Consider the following 19695-nt stretch of genomic DNA (forward strand, 5'->3'; position numbering starts at 1 on the left):
AGTTAAAACTTACAAAAAAATATTTTCATGGCAAAATGTTTTTCAGTTCTTCGTCTTCGTGCAACTAAATTTTTTGTTACAGTGATTTGCTTTCAAATTTATTGAGGGGGCATATTTGAGGTTTTGCATGGATCATACGGCGGACATTAATGATTGTTTGGAGATGATGAGCAGAGGACGTTGTGAACTGTCTCTCTCTTTCTCTATATGTGTGTGTGTATGCACATATGAATGAAAAGGAAATGAGAAGTATTACTTCTGGTTCTCCGTATGTTTAAACAATAAAGAGAAGCATGGGTTAAGGGTCTAATCTTAACGTAACCTAACCTGCACTTGAATGGAATTGACTTGGAAACTTGCAATCTACAAAACATCACCAGGACCACCATTATATATATATATATATATATATATATCAGGTGATCAACAACCTCTTTTTCTGCTTATTCATTTCTATCGTTTTCTCTTTCTCCCCCTCCTCATAAATTTGTGAATCTAACGAATTTTCTAAACTAAAACTACTAATTTTCTCTAATCATCGAGTGTTAGCAGTAGTAGAAAACCAAGCAAAGCTCTATAATCTCCAATCTTAATTGTCCATATTCTTTACCCCTTTCTCTGGTTGATTCTTAAATTCCTACAAAAATTTAACCACTAAACTTAATAACCTAGTCCCTCACACTGCCCAACATCGGAAGAAAACCATAATGAAGAGGGACCATCACCATCTTCATCCTCAACCCAAACCCTTCATCGTATATTTACACTGGTTGAAACTCCAAGATATGGAGATGGGGACATGAGCCTATAACAATGGATGCGTGCATGGACGAGTTACTAATTCAAATGGATGACCTCTCTCATCTCCTCAACCACGTTGTTCACCTCAATCTGTTAAGAGTTTAGTGGAGATGATTAGTCATGTAAACTTTGAAAATATTTTCATTTTTTGGATTTCGATTATTGAGTAATCTCATAAGTTTTTTAATATATACGATAACGGTTAATTTAGAATAAAGATTGTTTAAATTCTTGAATGTTGATGAAATAGATAATTATGGAAAGATGATAAAAAAAAAAAAAAACCATGAGATCCTCTTGAAATTGCAGTGGATTTTTTATTTTTATAAACAAATTATATTATGTATTACATTACATGTGGCGGCCATACAAACCTTCATTAAGCAAAAAAATTGAGCCACGTGGCCATGTTAACTGTCACGTGGAACAAACATAAATAATATTATTAGGAATTGATGGAGGGAAACTAATTTAAGTGGTTTTTTTTGTTGTTGTTGAAATTATTAGTTAATTTAAACACAAATATGTTGCAGAGACAATTTAAACAATATACAAGGGCAAATACTTTCTCTCTCTCTCTCTCTCCCTCTCTCCCTATACTTATATATAATTTTAATGATACCTTATGGGCTATCCTCCCTTTGCATTTATATATACACCAAATGAGCTTTTAAGTCCACAAAACTTTTTAGGTTAATTACTTCAATACTAGAAACAAAAGTGACAAAAAAGTTAATATAGACATTTGCAAGTAAAAATATATTTAACAGAACTAATGTCATAATCGAAAGACTACAATGTCTAATAATCACAAGTTTCATCATATAAGCAAAGTTATGGAGAATCCCCATACTCAACTCTTATCGAACTTAAAAACTAACAAGTTGAGAAATAGGAACTTGACAAGAAAAGTAAGTATTTTTACTATGGCACCATAAATACTCATTTGTGTTTCGGTATAAGAGATCAAGTCCTATTGATTCTCATCCATGCTCGTCTCACTTTTTGTAACGATCCTGGAAATCTAAAAGAAAATATATACTAATTTAAGTGCGGGAACGAAATAAAAAGTTAAAATTTACATCCATTACACAATAACTTAAAAGTACTAAACAAACATCACAGAATGAATTATCTGAAAGAAACACGAGAAATGAGAAAAACAAAGGAAAATATTAAGTATCTAGCATCTACTCGCAGTATTCTTACAGATCGAGCTCGGAAATTTGGTCATCTTGATTCAAAATAGTTAAATAAAGAATGAGCTACACTAACCCAGTAAGGACATCACACTATATCACCGTCACAGAATTAAATGTTGGTAGAAAATCAAAACAACCAATGGAACAGTAGATTTAAACCAATACATTTATTTAAAATAAAACCACTTACCTTTTTACTTACCATTGGAGAATTCATGAAAATATATTATAGAAGCAATAATATCATACAGATCATAATTTCATGCATAATCAACCATCACGGTACATATTATAAATCCATATCCATTAAAAATAGATGAACTCGAAACTGTTTCTCGTTTCACCAGCCTACTAGTATCCATGAAGATCTATAGGGGTGTCCCCGTTACACGTGAACCCTTTTCCTTAACAATTTTAATTACATAGCCGACCCCATATCCCGTCCGGTATGAGCGCCAAGACATTAAAATTCAATACCCCGTCTGATATGAGATGAAGCAGGTCGTCCTCATACCCCGTCCGGTATGAGCGCCAAATGACCAAGTCTCCATACCCCGTCTGGTACGAGACAAAATTCACGGTAGGATTCCGTATGAACCCGGTCTATCCACCATCTCTCAGGATATCTAGTGAGGCTGTCATCTTATCCGTTATCTTATCTATTTATTATATCACACTCCTTTCCTATTTTTCCTTAGTCTCCGTTACCAAATCAAACATAATCACATAAACAATGAACATGCACCCGATAATGCAATCATATTTTAAATTGCAAAATAGTACAGTAGTCAAGTAAGACAGAAATACATGCATTTAAACTATAAAATAGATAAACCAGAAACTATTATGCTTTTAGACTGCAAGATTAATCAACAGAAATCATCAGAGAACAATACTCGATTCGGGCTCCATTAGCAATCCATAATTAATTATGCACATCTATTTAATTTGTACAAAATATAGGTATTATCATTTATTCAAACTTCAATTCCATGATAAGAAATAGGGTGAGGGGTACTTACTTGATTCGACGCCGAAAGCTAAGTGGTTACTGCGCCTACGGGCGGTCCCTGGGTTCCCTGAATTTTTTTTCGGGAACTTAAACACGCTTACAGTACCTACAACTGTCCCAAAAAAAACTCAAAAATCAGTCCCAGGGCTTACTCGGCCAATTTCAGAAATCTGGCACGGCAGCTCCGCCGCCTGTGGCAGCGATCCATCTCGGGTTGATTGTTTTCGGCCATTTTCGGCCGAATTCAGCCAAATTTGCATCGGTTCCTACGAGAAAACACACTTAAGGCCCTCGGTGGGCCGAAAAAAATGTAGAAAACTAAAACTCACCGGTAGTGGGGCTCTCCGGTGCGGCGGCTGCTCCGGCTCACGTTGTAGTTTGGTGTTTTGCTCCTGTCAATCTGTAGAGAAGGAAACGGTGATCACAACGATGGAAAAATCATATCAAACAAAAATCGGGAAGGGCCTCATCGGAGGCGTTTTTCGAAACACCATGCGGCGGCATTTTTCGGCCAATTAACTGGTTTTTTTATTCTGATTTGGCCATGGGTGGGTTTAAAATTGAATTTCATGCAAGAGGGAAATTTTTTACCTCGTTTGGTAGTCGAAAATTGCTCCAGTGCGGCGGCGGGTGGCGGTAGTCGGCTCCCCGGGGGCTGGGCTATCTTCTCCGACGAGGGGCTTTGGCAGCTAGGGTTAGGGTTTGGGTGCAGATGAAGTTATTTATACCCATCCGCTTTTAATATGGGTCGTCCATCACTTTTGATCTGTACCGTCCGATCGCGATTAAATAGGGAGTGAATCTCGGCCGTTCATTGCGATTCAATCTGGGTCGTCCGTGCGCGATTCAATCTGGATCGTCCGTGCGCGATTCAATCTGGACCGTCCGTGCACGCGAGAACGGATCTCAACCGTTCGATCGCGCACACGCGGATCGCCCACGTGGCTCCCCCTCGCATGGCCTCCCGCGTCAGTGCCTCTGCCACCTGGCACGTCCTGGTTGGTCGGAGCTGTTGACCAAGCATCTGACGTGGTGAAATTTTTCTAAATTGTATTTTGACCCCTGATTTTCGATTTTTCTTTTAAAAATACTCTCAAAATCTGAATTTTCACCCATTTTTGTCGAATTATTTTTAATTAAATCATCAACTAATTTTTACCCTTCTTTGTTATTATTATTATTATTAAAATAAAATAAAATAAACCAAATTAAATTCAATTAACAAATAATTATATATATAATAAAAAAAATAAAAAATAAATTTTGGGTGTTACACTTTTGTCATACTTTAGTACTAAAATTACAACACTAGAAAAATCTTAAAATGTATTTTTCATGTGTTTTATTTAGGAAAGTCACCTGCAACACTTTAGTGGAGAATTTTTTTTATTAAACTTATAAATCATAACTAATACTTATAAATGATATATCCTGATGTAATTATTCTAAATATCTTAAAGTTTAAAATCAAATGAGCAGGTTGACCCTCAGTAAAATATTTTCTTAAAAAACTTTCAAGATATGAAATAAAGATCACCCCTTAATCAAAGCAAACTTATATAAAACTTTAGTGACTATGATCCAAACTTGACGGAGCTCATCCTGAATCATTTTAAATATAAAAACATCCATGTTAATAAAATAGTAGCACGTGAAAAACAAAGTCATTCATTTAGAAAAACAAAACTAAACAAAATTCCCATTATTCACTAAAGAATTTAGCAAAAAGCTACCAAAAAGATCTAAACCCTAAAATAAAAAGAAATCCTCAATAAACATTGGATAGAATCATCTATACATTTTCTAATTATTAACACATCTTTTCCCCATACTTTATAATTCCAACCATCAATCCATATGATTGAATGATTAATTATATCATATTTAAATTTTAAAAGCTTTTATGATGCCACAAGACAACATATTATAACCTTTATTGTGCCTTCCTAACCACTCTAAGGAAAGCTCTCCACTAATGGTACTCTTGCTAACATTTAGCTCCATACAACTTTTCAAACAACTCTAGAAGAGCTTCTAGGCACTCTTCACGAGCAATTGACACTAGCCAAAAAAATAATAATAATAAAAACCATGTACTTCCTAAAAATTCATTGCAAAATGTAAAATGTTAAAACTATACCTTAGCTGTTTTGATTTTGAGGCCCTATGAGTTTACAATTTGAATTCCTATATTGCCGTGCCCACATTCACCAATGGATTGAGGTCTCCTAACCTAGATTTTTAATTGGTCAAGAAACTAGCTAAGGGAATAGGAAATATAAGATATAAACAAAGAAAGATTGATGTTTTACTAAATGAAACACAAATTCCAAAGAAGTTATAAATAGAAAATTGGTGCTTGCTCAAGCCATCTCAACTTTGAAGATGATTTGTCTTACTTTTAAGAAAAAATTGTTTTCCCTCTTCAATGAAGAATTTTTACAAGACAAACTTAATGGGATTGTTGATGTCCCTAAACGTTTGGTCATAGACTTACTTGCACATAAACATACATTCTTTAAGACTACATTAGTGAAATAGATTTCTTTAACTGAAGATATATTATGGTACAAAAAGTTATTTATCTTATATCAATTAAAATTGAGAAATTTTTTTATTAATTTTAGGAGAAACTATTCTCACCAAGTAACAAATTGTTTATAGAATAAAATTTGATGAGACAGAATCTCGCTTAACAAAACTTTGTACATATAAGATTATACTACATTAGACATATTCACAAAATTTTGAATTATTTTTTTAAAAATAAAAAATGTGATTGCATGTTGTTATTTGTATATAAAACACACTCCCGCTATATGTTATATTTAAATTTAAAGGAGGATTTTGGAGGTATTTTTTGTTAAGTGAATTAAATAATATATGTGAGAAAGATTGGTGGAAACGTTACAGACAGAAACATTTATGCACAGGGAAATAAATTTGGTTCATGCACAATCCAAGTGGCGTACCTTTAGTGATGACCATACACCACGAATGGAAGGGAATGAATTGGTAATGGCTTGAATGACTTTGACTCCACTCTCCTCCTCCTCGTCTTCCTCTTCCTCTTCCTCTGACCTTACCCTACTCATTAATTGGCTTGCTTGACTCTTCTCTATTCCCTCTCCTATACATCCACAGATATCTCTGCATATATCTTTTCACCATTAAAACTCCTTTATTATTTCCAACAACAAAATAACGTATCTCTTCTTCCTTTTTCAAATTTCATCATTTTATTTTCAAATAACAAGGATGGTCGGTAGTGAAGATTTCAGCTTCCCAACAATAAGTAATCCTATACCACTATTTGCAATCTCCCCGTCTTTATGGCATGTGTCTTCGATTGTTTACCCTGATGAAGATGATCAGAAGGTCGGCAGATTCAACTTGGGAGGAAATGATGCGAGGAGGACTGGCCGATTCCAGTCGGGGGAAATTGAGGAGAAGATGGACATGCTGTGGGAGAATTTCAATGAGGAATTAACAAGAGTTGAAGAGAGGAGGCAATCCAAGTCAGAGAAAATTGATGTTTGTTGTGTGAAGGCGATGAATATGGTGAGGAAGGGAAGTGAGTTGGAGTGTGATAAGAGACCAAGCAATCGCATGATGATGATTCTCAAGGTTTTGAAGAAGGTTTTCCTGCTCACAACTTCTCGTCCAAATCCAATCCACAGTAACTAGAAGCTTCTGATCTGTAATCTGGTTTTTGATGAATTATTTTTCTTTTTTATACAATAATATATACAAAGTATAGCAGATAAGAAGACGTTTCAGCTTGTGAGATTTTATGGGGTACTACAATCTACGAGTTACCTTTCTAGTTTTTTAGGTTGCACGTTCTGGTTTTGCAGATACAAATCTGATTAACACAGTTTTCACTTTTCTTTCAACTGAAATTTCACTTAGTTTTTAAGTTTTTTGGATTACACTATTTTTAAATTGGTTTACATATAGAATTACACCATGAATTCTAAACTTAAATTCACCTCACTCTGACAAAAAAGTTCAATATCGAAGATAGTTAAAATATTAAAATCATATATGGTGATATAACACTTATTTAATACATTTTGAAGAACAACATAAATTTTTAAGTGGTATCCTAATTCTATACAATAACAATAATAAATTAAATAAAAGACTTTTAACTTGGAGTATGTTTACAGTTAAATTTATTATTAAAAAATAACTCAATCCCTACATAATAAACGTAGAAAGATACATCTTCATATCAAGTGGTACAGAGCAATAGGGATTCCATCTGGCCAAATATGCTTTTTGGAAAGCCCTTTAAAAGCTCGATGATAGTATATTTACAGTGTGAACTATGAAATCCTGACATCACTGACATGTGCTGTCAACAATGCCCGAGCAAACAACTTCTACGGATGAGCTTCTTCAATCTTCATGCCCAAGGAATCTCTCTGTCTCATCTTGTTGACTAGTTCCATGTACTAGCATGTAGCAATTGCAGATCAACATGAGAATTGAGATTCAATACTTCTTCAGTTCCTCAAGTTTTTCAACAATATGTTTGTTCATCTATTAGCTTTTCTGGATAAAACGGGATCTTACTGCAGGAAGAGGTGAGAGTATGTATAGAAATTGTGCAAATTTGTTAATACCCAAGAGTGGGGAGAGTAAAAGCAGAATCCCATTCCCCCCCCCTCCCCCCTTCAGTTCATAAGGTAAGCATGCCTTTTCAAAGACAAGCAGCAACCTTACCAATTAAATTTCTACAATATAAATGGAGATGCATCAAAGATATCCATCATCGTCAAGGGATCCACTTGAGATAGGGCAAGCCGCGTGTAAAGATGGATCATCGTATTACTGCCAAAACTGAGATAGAAAGACAAATAATAGTTCTCCACATGGGCTCTGACGCCTCCTGGTATGAAGGAAAACAAAGCAAGTCAATCAAATGGAAAGGATGCTGCTAGTAGACAACATTCAGGAGTCCCAAACTAATGTTTAACCACCTATGCTACTTCCGCTCCTTGTTTGGTACTTGAATGCAGTCATGTTCAACTTATATGGAAACATATGCCTAAATAGGTATAACAGGCATAAATGTGCAGACAAACTCGTGATTACATAAGTTCACAATCTTTTAAGGAAGCAAGAAAACAAAAAATTTCGATTTTTTTTAAAGGTAACAAATAAATGTCCATGAAAGAAAATTCAAAAAAATGAAATTTTTAACTCCATTAAACTTCTTATGCATCCATTACATCAAACGAGTCAAGATTTCATAAAGCAAATAATATGAATTTCCATTAAAGTAAACTAAACCATCCATCAAACGCATAACAACATCAAATTTTAAAAATATACAGATGCAGACAGATAGAGCATGTATACATACAGATTTTTTACTTCTAGTTGTTGAAAGACCAACATCATTAAGACTTTTTAAGAAAATAAATTCTGTTGACAGTGAAGAAAAAATACTATACGAAAAATGCAAAGTCATACAAAAACCATAATACCCTGGTTATCTAGAGATTTTAACCAAAACAGATTACTGTTTGCAAGGACTTTAGTTAACTCTTGAAATCACAGCATATCAATATCAATTACAGTAAAATGTAAATTTATTTGGTACTGTTACGAGGGATCCCTAATAAAGGGCCCTAATGGAGTGCTCATTATTCATGGGATAGCTGTCTATGTCATTCCTGATATTACTTCTCTATCTGTGGGCTAGCAGTCTAAGCCTTTCCTGATGTTAGTATTTATTCCCCAGTGGACAAGGACTAGTAAATCATGCTAGAAGATTTTCATCACTACTGATAAACATATTCCATTTTTTTTCTCTAAGCACAACAAAGTAAAAGATGGGTGACTTGACTAAGCTTAAACGTCTGTTTCAGAGGACGGAAGAGGATGTGAACAGATCTAACATAAGGGAAAAATATTTACTCAGACTTCATAGCAAAATACCAGTTTGGTACAATGTAGTGAATAGACTCAACAAGGGGAACTAATTAATTTGTTGCCAGAACCAAATTAGTCATTCTTTTCCCTCCTCTTCCCCACTCCCAAATGGAGCCTCAACCTAACTTTTATCAATTAACAATGAAGCCCTCTGTCAAACAAGAAACTATACTATGAAAAATGCAACATCATATACGCCTTAATCAATCACTGATAGAATAAGCCAGCTAATAAGTTTACGTCTGACTAAATAAATATTTACATACCAACAATTAATAAATCTAAATCCAGATTAAACAAAAGGAAGTTAAAAAATTGACAGAAGAGTCAACTAAAGAAATTACTATAATTGTTAGTTCATTCTACTTCAGAAATAACTGGTAGCAATGACGTTACCTGTTATGCTAGAGTTGCCCTCTTTCCTTTCGCATCTCTTGACTGCAGGAAATTAATTTATTACTGAGAATCTATAATGTAATATAAATACACAATACATCAAAGATCTTTGCGAAATGTAGATGGAGAGAAACCTGTGCAGCAACAGATCTTTTTGAATCCAGAAACTGGCTGTAAATGCCATATAGTCTCTGCTTCTCAGTATCTGAAACTGATGGCCTTGCTTTGGATGTAATAGACTTTAAAAGAGTATCAGTTATGACTGGCATTTTTCCAGACTCGTCACTGTCTGCACTACCTAGAAATTCATGAACAGCAGCGAGCTGTGCATCAGAGAGAAGTGCTTGGAGGTCAGCTCCACTAAATCCTTCTGTCATTTGAGCTATGGCATCTAAATCAATATCACTGGCAAGTGGAAGCTGCATTAATTTGAATAAAGCCATAGGCCATCATTAGTTTTTAAGAGAGTAATCACTAAAGAAGGATGATAAATAAAGACATGAAGGGGGTAAACTAGATGAAGTTCATAATATAAGAGTTAATTTTCCCTCTTGGAAAAATATCAAATATAGGTTTCTTGGTACATGAACATAATTTTTTATTTTTTATTTTTTATTTTTTATTGTCTATATACGTATATTAATACATAAAAATAACATGCTCGGTTTACCCTTTCCTTTCACATGTCATACAAATCAAGTTTCCTTATTTAAGTAGATTCTATTATGCTTAGTCTAAGGTGGTTCAGCTTCATAAAAACTCAACATTTTAGAACTTCTATATTTGGATGTATGACCAGACTCACAATGATCTTGTCATAACGACAGACTTCAGTCTAAGTCAGAAGGAAGCGATGCCCAAGATTTAAATTAGAAACATGTAAAGCAAGTAGAAAACATGTATATCAGTTAGAATATAGAATATATCTAACCTTTCTAGAAAGAACTGTAAGAATCTCCACCCTCTCACGCCAAGATGGAAAATCACAGAAAAGAAGGCGATCAAGCCTCCCAGGTCTCAGCAGTGCAGCGTCAAGTAGATCTGGTCTACTGCTTGAAGGGGGCAGAAAGGAATGGTGTAAAGTTTCATCAAAGAAATGAGACTAACTGAAAAGGCTATACATGCTCAGAACAATAAATTTAGATTCCTTCCTGAACCATTTTTTATTTCTTAATTTGCACTATATAGACATACTTTTGAGCATGGTCCTCCCTAAAGGGTCAAGAGTATATTTTATCATATTTAGAAAAAATATGAATATGCGGCTTATGGTTGCTAGGTCAGTCTTCGACAGTTGCATCTCATTATGGATCTGTTTTGAGTTCGACAGCGCAAATAGAAAGAACACATTGTACTTATGGAAATAGTATTTCATCTCCACAATCTCAGAAACCCAATCACACATTAACATTCCATGGATCCTGATGTTTCTATATCTATCTTGTCCTCCAAAATATGCTTTCTTTTTCCATTTGAAAAAAAAAATAAATGCAAAAAGCTTCAACTAAGTAGCATCCCAAGTATGCAGGCAGATTTGCAAAAGCATATAACTTATCAAGAAAAAGAAATTATAGAAAGAAAAATTCTCAATAAACCACCTTATTTTGATTTTAGCGGCCAAAAGAAAAACCTAACCTTCTTAGTTTAGTGGCATTCATGAAAGGCCACTTTCCATATAATCAAAAGAACCAAATAAGAATACCATTGGTTCTCTTAAAAAATTCAATCAATGAATTACACATTAACTGAAAGCAAAAGAAAACACTTCACACAATAAAATAAATTTTAGCATTCAATACAGAATCTGAAAGTTATGCCACCACATTAATTTTCCAAAGCAAAACTCACCTTGTTGCTGCAAACACAAATACGCCGGTCAAAACTTCAACACCATCTAGTTCAGTCAGAAACTGCTCAAAGGAGGATCATGATATGAAAGGAATTAATCAGAAGAAGAGCATAAGATGGGATAAAATAGAATATGATCTTATCATGTGATCCAGTATTATGATACTGACTTGATTAACAACACGATCTGTTACACCAGTATTATCATGTCCTCTCTTAGGGGCGATGGAATCAAATTCGTCGAAAAAGAGAAGGCATGGTGCAGCAGCAGCTGCTTTGGAGAAAATGTCACGGACCTGAAAGAATAATCAGTGATGTGAATGTCAGATCTGCACTGAAGATATGGTAGGGGAAAACCCTTCGTGCAGAGAAACAAGAAACTATTTCAAGCCAGCTTAATTGGGTAATTAGTGTAACAAATGGGTGGAGAAATCCTTAATTAGTTATAAACTCTTACTTCCCACTTTTTCCTTATTCTCGCTGTGTTTTGCGGAAATCCTGTTTTTCTGTTAAAACTGAATTTCTGTTATTGTTGTTAGTGAACTTTCGGAAAGAAGTGGGGTAGAAAGTCTGGAATTGGGAATGATCTGATTAGAATAATACTATGAAGAAGCTCTATTGAATGAAATCAGCAATTCCTCTCTCTCTCTCTCTCTCTCTCTCTCTCTCTGCCATACTTCGTTATTCTAATTCCTCTAATTTCCCTTCTAATATCTGAAGATGCTCTTCTTATTCTGCTAATTCCCAGCCTAATTGTTGTTAATGTTTAAGGTTCTTGACAAATTGGTGTCAGAGCCGGTTGATTAAGATGAAACGTTAACTTCCATGGCTGCCATGATGACAGATAATTAGCACCTTCTGCAGCTTGAAGAATATGTCAAAAACTCTGATAAAATGTTCAATCACCATAGGATAAACTTGTAAAGGTCCATTGAACTTCCATCACAAAGCTTCTTATGATGTACAGCAAAATTAGAACTGGCCGGAGCAAAGGTTCAATCAACTCAAGGACATGATTTGGAACTCAACGCACCTTCCAGATCCTTTTTCACATGTATCATTTTCCCTTGTTTTACCAAAATCTGGTCAAGGTATTAGTATATCCTCCCTTCGGGTCCCTCTTCTACCTCCACCTAAATCTGCTCAAGCTGTTTTATCCAAACTGCAGGGTAAAAATAATGGGGACAATAAATTTGAGAAAAATGGAGTAACGGGACTGTGAGAAAAGATTTATTAGTTCTTGTGATAAAGTTGTCAAAAGGTTGTTAGTCCTAAAGAGGAAAAAGAAGTGGTGGTGAACAACATACAAGTTGAGAGTAAGATCCAACTTGTTGAAAGTCCCATCTGAGAAAAATGCAAACAAAAGTTTTGTGAAAAGTTCCAAAGAGTTGACAAGTTTTGAGAATTACATAGAAAAAGAATTTTGTAGAAGCTGGTTTTTGTACGAGTCCAGTAGTCTTTACTTATAAGAGTATATCCTTAGCATTTGAAGCTGGGTGCATGTTAAATATCATCTTTATAATCAAAGGATGCTCCACTTTATTTCAAGTGAATTGTTAATTATGTGGAAAATACGATGACTGGAGGCTGTTAAACAAAGAAGTGAAGAAGTTAGGAGTTTCATTGAGAAATGAATTTTTTGTTGTTGGTAGTGAAGATGTGAATGGAGGATATGACGTAATTGGTCTAAAATTTTCCCAGGTTACTTGGGTTAGCAAATCCATGCATGACAATAGATGGATATTAATTGATGAGCGGGTATAGGTTAAACCCCTGTAAACACCAAAAGTTTCTTACTACAAGAGATTATGCTTGTTGGAGTACTGCCAAGATTGACCATGCTTATCCATTAAGTGTGATTTTTTCAATGGAACCCATGTATATATTTTTTTAAAATAAAAGTGTGGAGGGTATTGATATAGGCACCAAGGGAGCGCCGCCCATGTACAAAAAGTGAGAATTTATAGATTAGTAAGAATATCTACAATGGAACCAAAATCTTCCAAACTATCAAGGTTGTGTCCTAAAATAATGGAACCAAAAAGATGTAACTATTTATCCTTGAAGTTAGCAAAATTCACCTCAAGACTCTCAAAAACTCTACTATTTCTTTCTTTCTAGACAATCCAGAAGATTGTTAGTGGGATTAGCCCGTAAGGAGTTCTGCTTCACAGCTATGGAACCCATCTGTTGCACTTGACAATGACATTATCATGAAATATATGACTACCACTGAGGAAGGGTTCGCATAAATTTTCTCTTCTTTCAATTGATGAACAACCTTGAGGACAAGGTTAATGTTGAAGAGGAGAGAAATGTCAGCACCTGCACTGAAGATTTGGAAGAGAAAACCACTTCATGCAGAGAAAAAAGAAACTGACCCAACAGAAAACTACTTTAAGCCAGCCTAAATGGGTAATTAGCGTAATAAATGAGTACGGAACTCTTAATTTCTTATAAAATCTTACTTCCCCCTTTTTACTTCCTTTCACTGCATTTGCTGAGATTCTGTTTTTCTGTTGAATTGATTTCTGTCGTTGTTGTTACTGAACATTTGGAAAGGAATGGTGTAGAAAGTCTGGAATTGGGCATGATTTGATAAGAAAAGTATTATGAAGAAAAGAAATCAGTAATTCCTCTTTCTTTCTCGAATATTCTGTTCTTCCAATTCCTCTAATTCCTCTGCTAATTTCTGGAGATTGTCTTCCCATTTTGCTAATTGTCAGTCTAATTGGTATCAATTTCTAAGGTTCCTGACAGGGGATTATGCCAGAAATCATTCTGCATACTATAAAATCAGGAAACGTGAAGTATATAATCTTGTGAACATGATATAAAATACGCAAGATTATACACCCGATCACTTTGTAAGAATTGAAGAAAGAATGAGACAAGCATGTAACAAATCAATAATTAGTTTTTCCAAATCTTAGAATTTGGTAGTGTATGGTGGATGCTCATAGTATTTAATAAAAAAAAAGCTTTACAAAATTCATTCTTAATTTCCAGCATACAAATATTCCTACAGCTAATTCAAATGAGAATAAGGAAATGCTCATTTTTTCCTTTGCCATTGTAATCTTTACTTATCACGACCAATGAAAATCAGTCAATTCAGTCAGGAGAATTTTTGTTTCAGGAAAGTTTTCTAAAATCACCAACTGAAGTGTTTACCTTTTTTTCTTGCAGAAAAATAATTTCTATAAAAAGGCACCTAAGGGATGCCACTCATTTACCCCAAGCAAAAAATTCAGAAGAGAGTGTTAGGCAAAAGATCTATAATGTCTCCTAGATCCTGTTCAATAAAAGAGAGGATGACTGTCAAAGAACACAGAAAGGTTATGAAACAAGTTGGAAGTACTATCTCCTGACCTGTTTTATTTTTAAAACGTTCAAAGTACTACCTCCTCTTTCATTAGCACTACCTCCTATTTGTACTCATCTAATGTAGAAATGAACTGTCTTACATGCACACAAATTAAAGATAAACTTCTCAAAAGCATAACCATGGATCATGCTATCTATAATTGCAATTCACTCAACTATAAAAACATCTAACTTTTCCTAGAATAAAAAATAAAACCTATATAACACAATATGACTAGGCAAATCAGACATGACAGGCTACAAATTCCCTTGAAATTCAAGAAAGAAATTCTTATCTCAAAAGGGATTTGTAGAAAACAGACGATGAGGAAGTTCTTACAGCCTGCTCAGAAGCACCAATATACTTATTCAAAAGCTCGGGCCCTTTGACTGATATAAATCGTAGTGAGCATGCAGCAGCAGCAGCACCAACAATGTGAGTCTTACCACAACCAGGAGGACCATATAAGAGAATATTTGACCGCAACCTTAAAGGAGCTTGTGCAAATATATTTGGGAACTTTGATGGCAATTCAATCATCTGATAATAAAGTATAAGAATTTGGAACATGGAAATAAATTAGATAAATAACAAGTAATTAAAATCAAAGCTATTATAGATTGAAAGTGGAGAAGAGGAAAGATGCAGTTCAAGTAGTAAAATTATTATTTACTGGTAACTCAAAGACTACTATCGATTGAATTAACTCAAAGATATTGTAAGGATGTCTGCAGTTGCTAGTAAGCACTTTATCCCAATTTATCTAGTTGTTAAATATATCAATACTTAGTAAGTGGGAGCTTATTACAGCTTTTAAAAAATTGATAAAGTTATTCTGAATGTCAGTAATGGTTTCCTACATATCTCTTTAATAGAATTCCAAATGTCAGTAATGGTTGCCTACATACCTCTTTAATAGAATTTCGAATGTCAGTAAGGCCACCAACATCATCCCACCCAGAACGACCACCTTCAGTAGCTGGCTTAGTAATGTCCCGAATGGCAACAGGAAGGAACTCATTCATAGCCTCAGAAAAATCATCCCTAAGTAAAGTTGGGTTAACATGCTTCTCAAGACCAGATTCCAAGGGTAAATAACGGCCAACGGCAGCATGAACAGCTCTATCAACCAGTATTTCCTAGATAAATCAACAACATTACAAGCCTTAGGAGAATAATTCACTAAAAAAGAAATGTTGGCATGTAAAAGTTTTAAGATAAGAAAATAAGAAAAATGAAACTGAAGGTAAGGATGAGAAGGCAGAATTGACTATATGAAAATATTGACATTTCAATTAAAAGATATTTACCAATATAAAAGAGTAAAGGATAATTTCTTTACTTTCACATGCTAGGAAATAAGGGTAAATACTAAACACATACAAAAGGTTAAATACCAGATCATATGCATCATATCCTTCACATTTGGAAGCTACATCTACCAAGATTTCATCAGAACATTGCAATGAACGCCTTTGAATTTCATGCTTTAATATAGCCCCACGTTCTGAGGCAGCAGGAGCGGGCAATTGCACATGAAAATCGAACCTTCCTGATAAAACTAAGTCTATCAGCATAACATCCAGTCTATGAGCAACAAGATAGGAGGTAAGTTCAATGTTCCAGTTTTCCTAATTGTGGTGCTAATATAATCAGATATCAAACCAAGGTATAAAAAAATGGATATACCTGATGAGGTTAACGCCTGGGGTACGCCCTGTAGAGACTTCACAGAAGCTATGAAAGCAAGAGGACCGATTCCACATGAGTTTCTTCTCTTTTCCTGTTTGCATACAGATAAAATATATCAGCTAATAGTATAATTAAGACTAGAAAGAACCATCTAGCTGCATGCATTCTAAATAAACCTTGAACGGAAAAAGGACTAGGGGAATTTGCTCCATAACAGGGTCGATCAAGATCCAAGAGTATCTGTGAGGTCACTGACTCACGAGGTGGCCAGGATTTGGCCTGACTGGTGTTTTTCAGGGTTTAGAAGAAGAACAATAAAAGGAAGAAGAATGAGAGAGAAAGATTAGGAGAAAGAACAGAGAATAGGATAATTTTGAGAAATCTTGCTAATAATCATTCAATTACCATCACAGGGTATTTTACTGGTGGCGGTTGCTGGTACAGTACAATGACAACCAAGGTGGTACGGAGACAGCTGGTCTTCGAGCCTGTACTTGTATCCAGTTACACCTCGATAACAGCGAGACAATCAAAAAAGAAGAAATTTTCCTACTAACTTAACTTACTAATTCTTTTCCTTTCCCATGTTACTCTTGACCCTGACAGTATCGTAACTTCTACTCCCTTGAGTCTTGCTCAAATTTAGTTCCATCCTGTGTTGCTGGTTCATGATAAAAATCCATCTAAATTTCCCAGCTTTCCACATTATTCCTACCAATACCATAAATTGACATTGACAAGCAATGAACCATAAAAATCAGGGAGATCTGGGATATTTAAAACTCAGTTATTCTATGATTAACCGATGCTTTTATGATGGCTGAGGGAAAAGCTAAATTGATTGGGAAGGGAGAAAAAAAGAAAAACAGAATGTTTCGGGTGGGACAGCTAACTATGGGATAGGACAAGTTTTTCTTATCGGAGAAATTAGGCTTCCTATGCTAGAATTTGAATGCTACAATTAGGCTTCTTTAATTCATTAACCAGCTAAGAAAGATCTAAGAAGAGAATCCAACCATGTCATGATTCACATCTACAATGCTCGGATCAAGCATCTGCTTCCTTATTAGAAGCACTCTCTCTAACATTCCAATCTACTTTCATTCCATTCTACCATTTCATCAAAGATTTTGAAAAGGCTCGAGTGTCTTCATTGCAGATTCCCATTGGGAGATTCTGAGGAGTGTAGGTGTTATCACCTTCTGATGTAGGAATATATCAAGTACCCCTTATAGGCGAGAGTGCTTTGGTATAAATGCTATGAATAAAAATATCTGTTCATAGAGCAGTTCTGGAGGTTTATGCATTGTAGAGGCATCTTTTGGAAGCAAGTTACAATTGATCAATATGGTTTGGAGGCCAGAGCTTGGAAGACAGCTAGGAGCAAATAGGCCTATGGTACTAAAGTCTTGAGTTTGATTTGGTGTGCTTCAGGGTTTGCAATGGGGAGTAAGTGGGTTTTTTATCTGATCATTAGTGCAGGAATTGATTAACGCCTGAGTCTCTCTGAGCTAGAAAGGGACAAGGAAGCCTCAGTCACAGATCTCTTGGTTTGGGATGGTTCCAATAACCACAGTTGAACAGCAAACTGAACTACAATCTGAATGATTGGGGAGATTAATTATTTGGCAGCTTTTTTCATCGTTAGCTCCTTGCAAGATTGACCTTTTTCTGTTTGTTTGTCCAGTTTGGGCCCTCTCAAAGCATGGGCTATTCTTGGTGAAGTCTTTCACCTGAACCTTCTTTTTCATTCAGATGCAGCTTTTGAATTTCTTTGGAAATAGATTTAGAAGAAAAAGATGATGCCAGGTATTGGAAGATGGCTGGGGCAAAATTCTCACTTTTAATAAGCTTAGAAGAAGAGGAAAAATCACAGTAAACTATTGTGCCTTCATGGGGATGAATCCACAACCATCTATTTGATGGCACTACCAACTATTTCCGTAACATTAGAGATCATTGGCTTTAGACCTTGAATATTTTGTTTAGAGATCGTTCTCTCCTTTGCTGGGAAGATCACGAAAACCTGAACAGATTTGTGTTCTTTAGGAATGACACAATCCTATTGTATAGGGGTGGCACCTTGATGTTTTGTTTATAATCTCCTTTTCTTTATTAGAAAAACCATTATAAGTTACTTTCAAACAGTTACAACCATAAAGACATGGTTACAGAGTCAAAAATGCTTATTAGGCTTTCAGGATCCATCCTTATATAACTGGGCCATCCACCAGGTCCATTGCAACCAACTGCAAACCAGGCTTAATAGAGATCAAGATCTCTATATACCTATATCCCAACTTTGGAAAGGCTAACAAAATAAAGACTAAATATGAGAATAGAGAACCCTATTATCCAGGAGCTGTTTATGAAGCATCAGCCAGGAGATGTGATATAAATTGAAAAATAAGTTCTTAGGTTCAGTGGAAGACTGTAATAAATCTTTAGTAACAAGTGACCCCAAAAAAATCAGCAGCTCTAGCAAAAGATTGATGATTTCTGAGATTTTCAGTTCTCCCGGGGAGAAAAAAAAAAAGTGGTAGGCTGATCTTAGAAGCAGAAAGTTGAACTCTTACTGCACTTTCAAGAATGGAGGATTCTGCTCGGTCTGGTGGTAAATTCTCATCAGCATGTCCAATAGCCAGTGCCATAAGCTTCTTTTGATGTTGGCAAATACAAAGAAACAAAGAGAGAGGAGGGGTTGGAGGACCCTCTTTGATAGCAACGAAACACCTACCCGCAAAGCTATTTCAAGGATTAGTAGGCAGCTCCTTATTATAGGCTTTTAGCAAAAAATAAAACAGCAGCAGCCGATTGTACTATGGTTATAGATGTAGGAGGCAGAAATTTGAATAAAAGTTTAGTACTTTTCTTACTTAACATATTATTGGATTTTCTCTTAACAAGCACAAGTCATTAAGAGATTGAAAGATTCTCTCTCCCACAACAAAACACATAACAAGAACCAAACTAGGGGAGCGTAACATATCCCTGTCAGAGCTATGGGTTAATAGATGTTTTCTGCACTCTAAGACAACAACTTAAAACATCCCTAAAACTTCATCTGGAAGATAGGGTGTGTGGTTGCACGGATAGAGAACAAAAGAGGATAGATCAGGAAGATGGCAATATGGCCATGGAAGCAAGACAATGAGAATTGGCCAACCATTCGGATGACTCATTGCATGTTTAAGCCATTCGACCTGGCCGATGCTTGTGCTAGGAACTAGTGAAAATGCTTTGCAACTTAACTTTTAATAAAAGCGGCTTTATAATGAAAAACAGTATAGTTAGGCAAATTTTGCTGTAAAAATGCTTTTGATAGAAAATGTGGTATTACATTTGATTAATTATGTGATATTGATAATACATGTTGAAATGATATAATCACATAATAATAAAATATTAATTATTATAGTTATTTAAATATA

The 19695-nt window shown here is 35.1% G+C and overlaps 1 protein-coding gene and 1 long non-coding RNA gene across 5 annotated transcripts in view; both read right to left on the minus strand.

Moving 5' to 3' along the window:
- Positions 1–2290: 2290 nt before the first annotated feature.
- LOC148253325 (uncharacterized) lies at positions 2291–6123 on the minus strand. The gene is made up of 4 exons (XR_015812882.1): positions 5988–6123; positions 3607–5248; positions 3345–3415; positions 2291–3127 (listed from the first exon to the last, which is right to left on the minus strand). It is a non-coding gene; the product is annotated as an uncharacterized LOC148253325 (long non-coding RNA).
- A 1057-nt stretch (positions 6124–7180) lies between these two features.
- PEX1 (peroxisome 1) overlaps positions 7181–19695 on the minus strand; it is a 33167-nt gene continuing 20652 nt past the window's right edge. For 3 of the 4 annotated variants that reach the window (XM_088206584.1, XM_088206587.1, XM_088206586.1), the window contains exons 9-18: positions 16262–16355; positions 15970–16124; positions 15481–15711; positions 14912–15112; positions 11376–11501; positions 11206–11267; positions 10289–10406; positions 9492–9776; positions 9358–9399; positions 7181–7912 (exon numbers count right to left, since the gene is read on the minus strand). In XM_088206584.1, coding sequence (XP_088062710.1) covers positions 9361–9399; positions 9492–9776; positions 10289–10406; positions 11206–11267; positions 11376–11501; positions 14912–15112; positions 15481–15711; positions 15970–16124; positions 16262–16355 — 1311 coding nt within the window. In that variant the 3' untranslated portion in view covers positions 7181–7912; positions 9358–9360. The remainder of the gene's footprint in view (positions 7913–9357; positions 9400–9491; positions 9777–10288; positions 10407–11205; positions 11268–11375; positions 11502–14911; positions 15113–15480; positions 15712–15969; positions 16125–16261; positions 16356–19695) is intronic. The other variant, XR_015812881.1, reaches the window with a different exon arrangement.

The sequence above is a fragment of the Carica papaya genome, chromosome 6 (assembly GCF_054855325.1).
Source record: "Carica papaya isolate Zhongbai chromosome 6, ASM5485532v1, whole genome shotgun sequence".
NCBI classification, from domain to species: Eukaryota; Viridiplantae; Streptophyta; class Magnoliopsida; order Brassicales; family Caricaceae; genus Carica; species Carica papaya.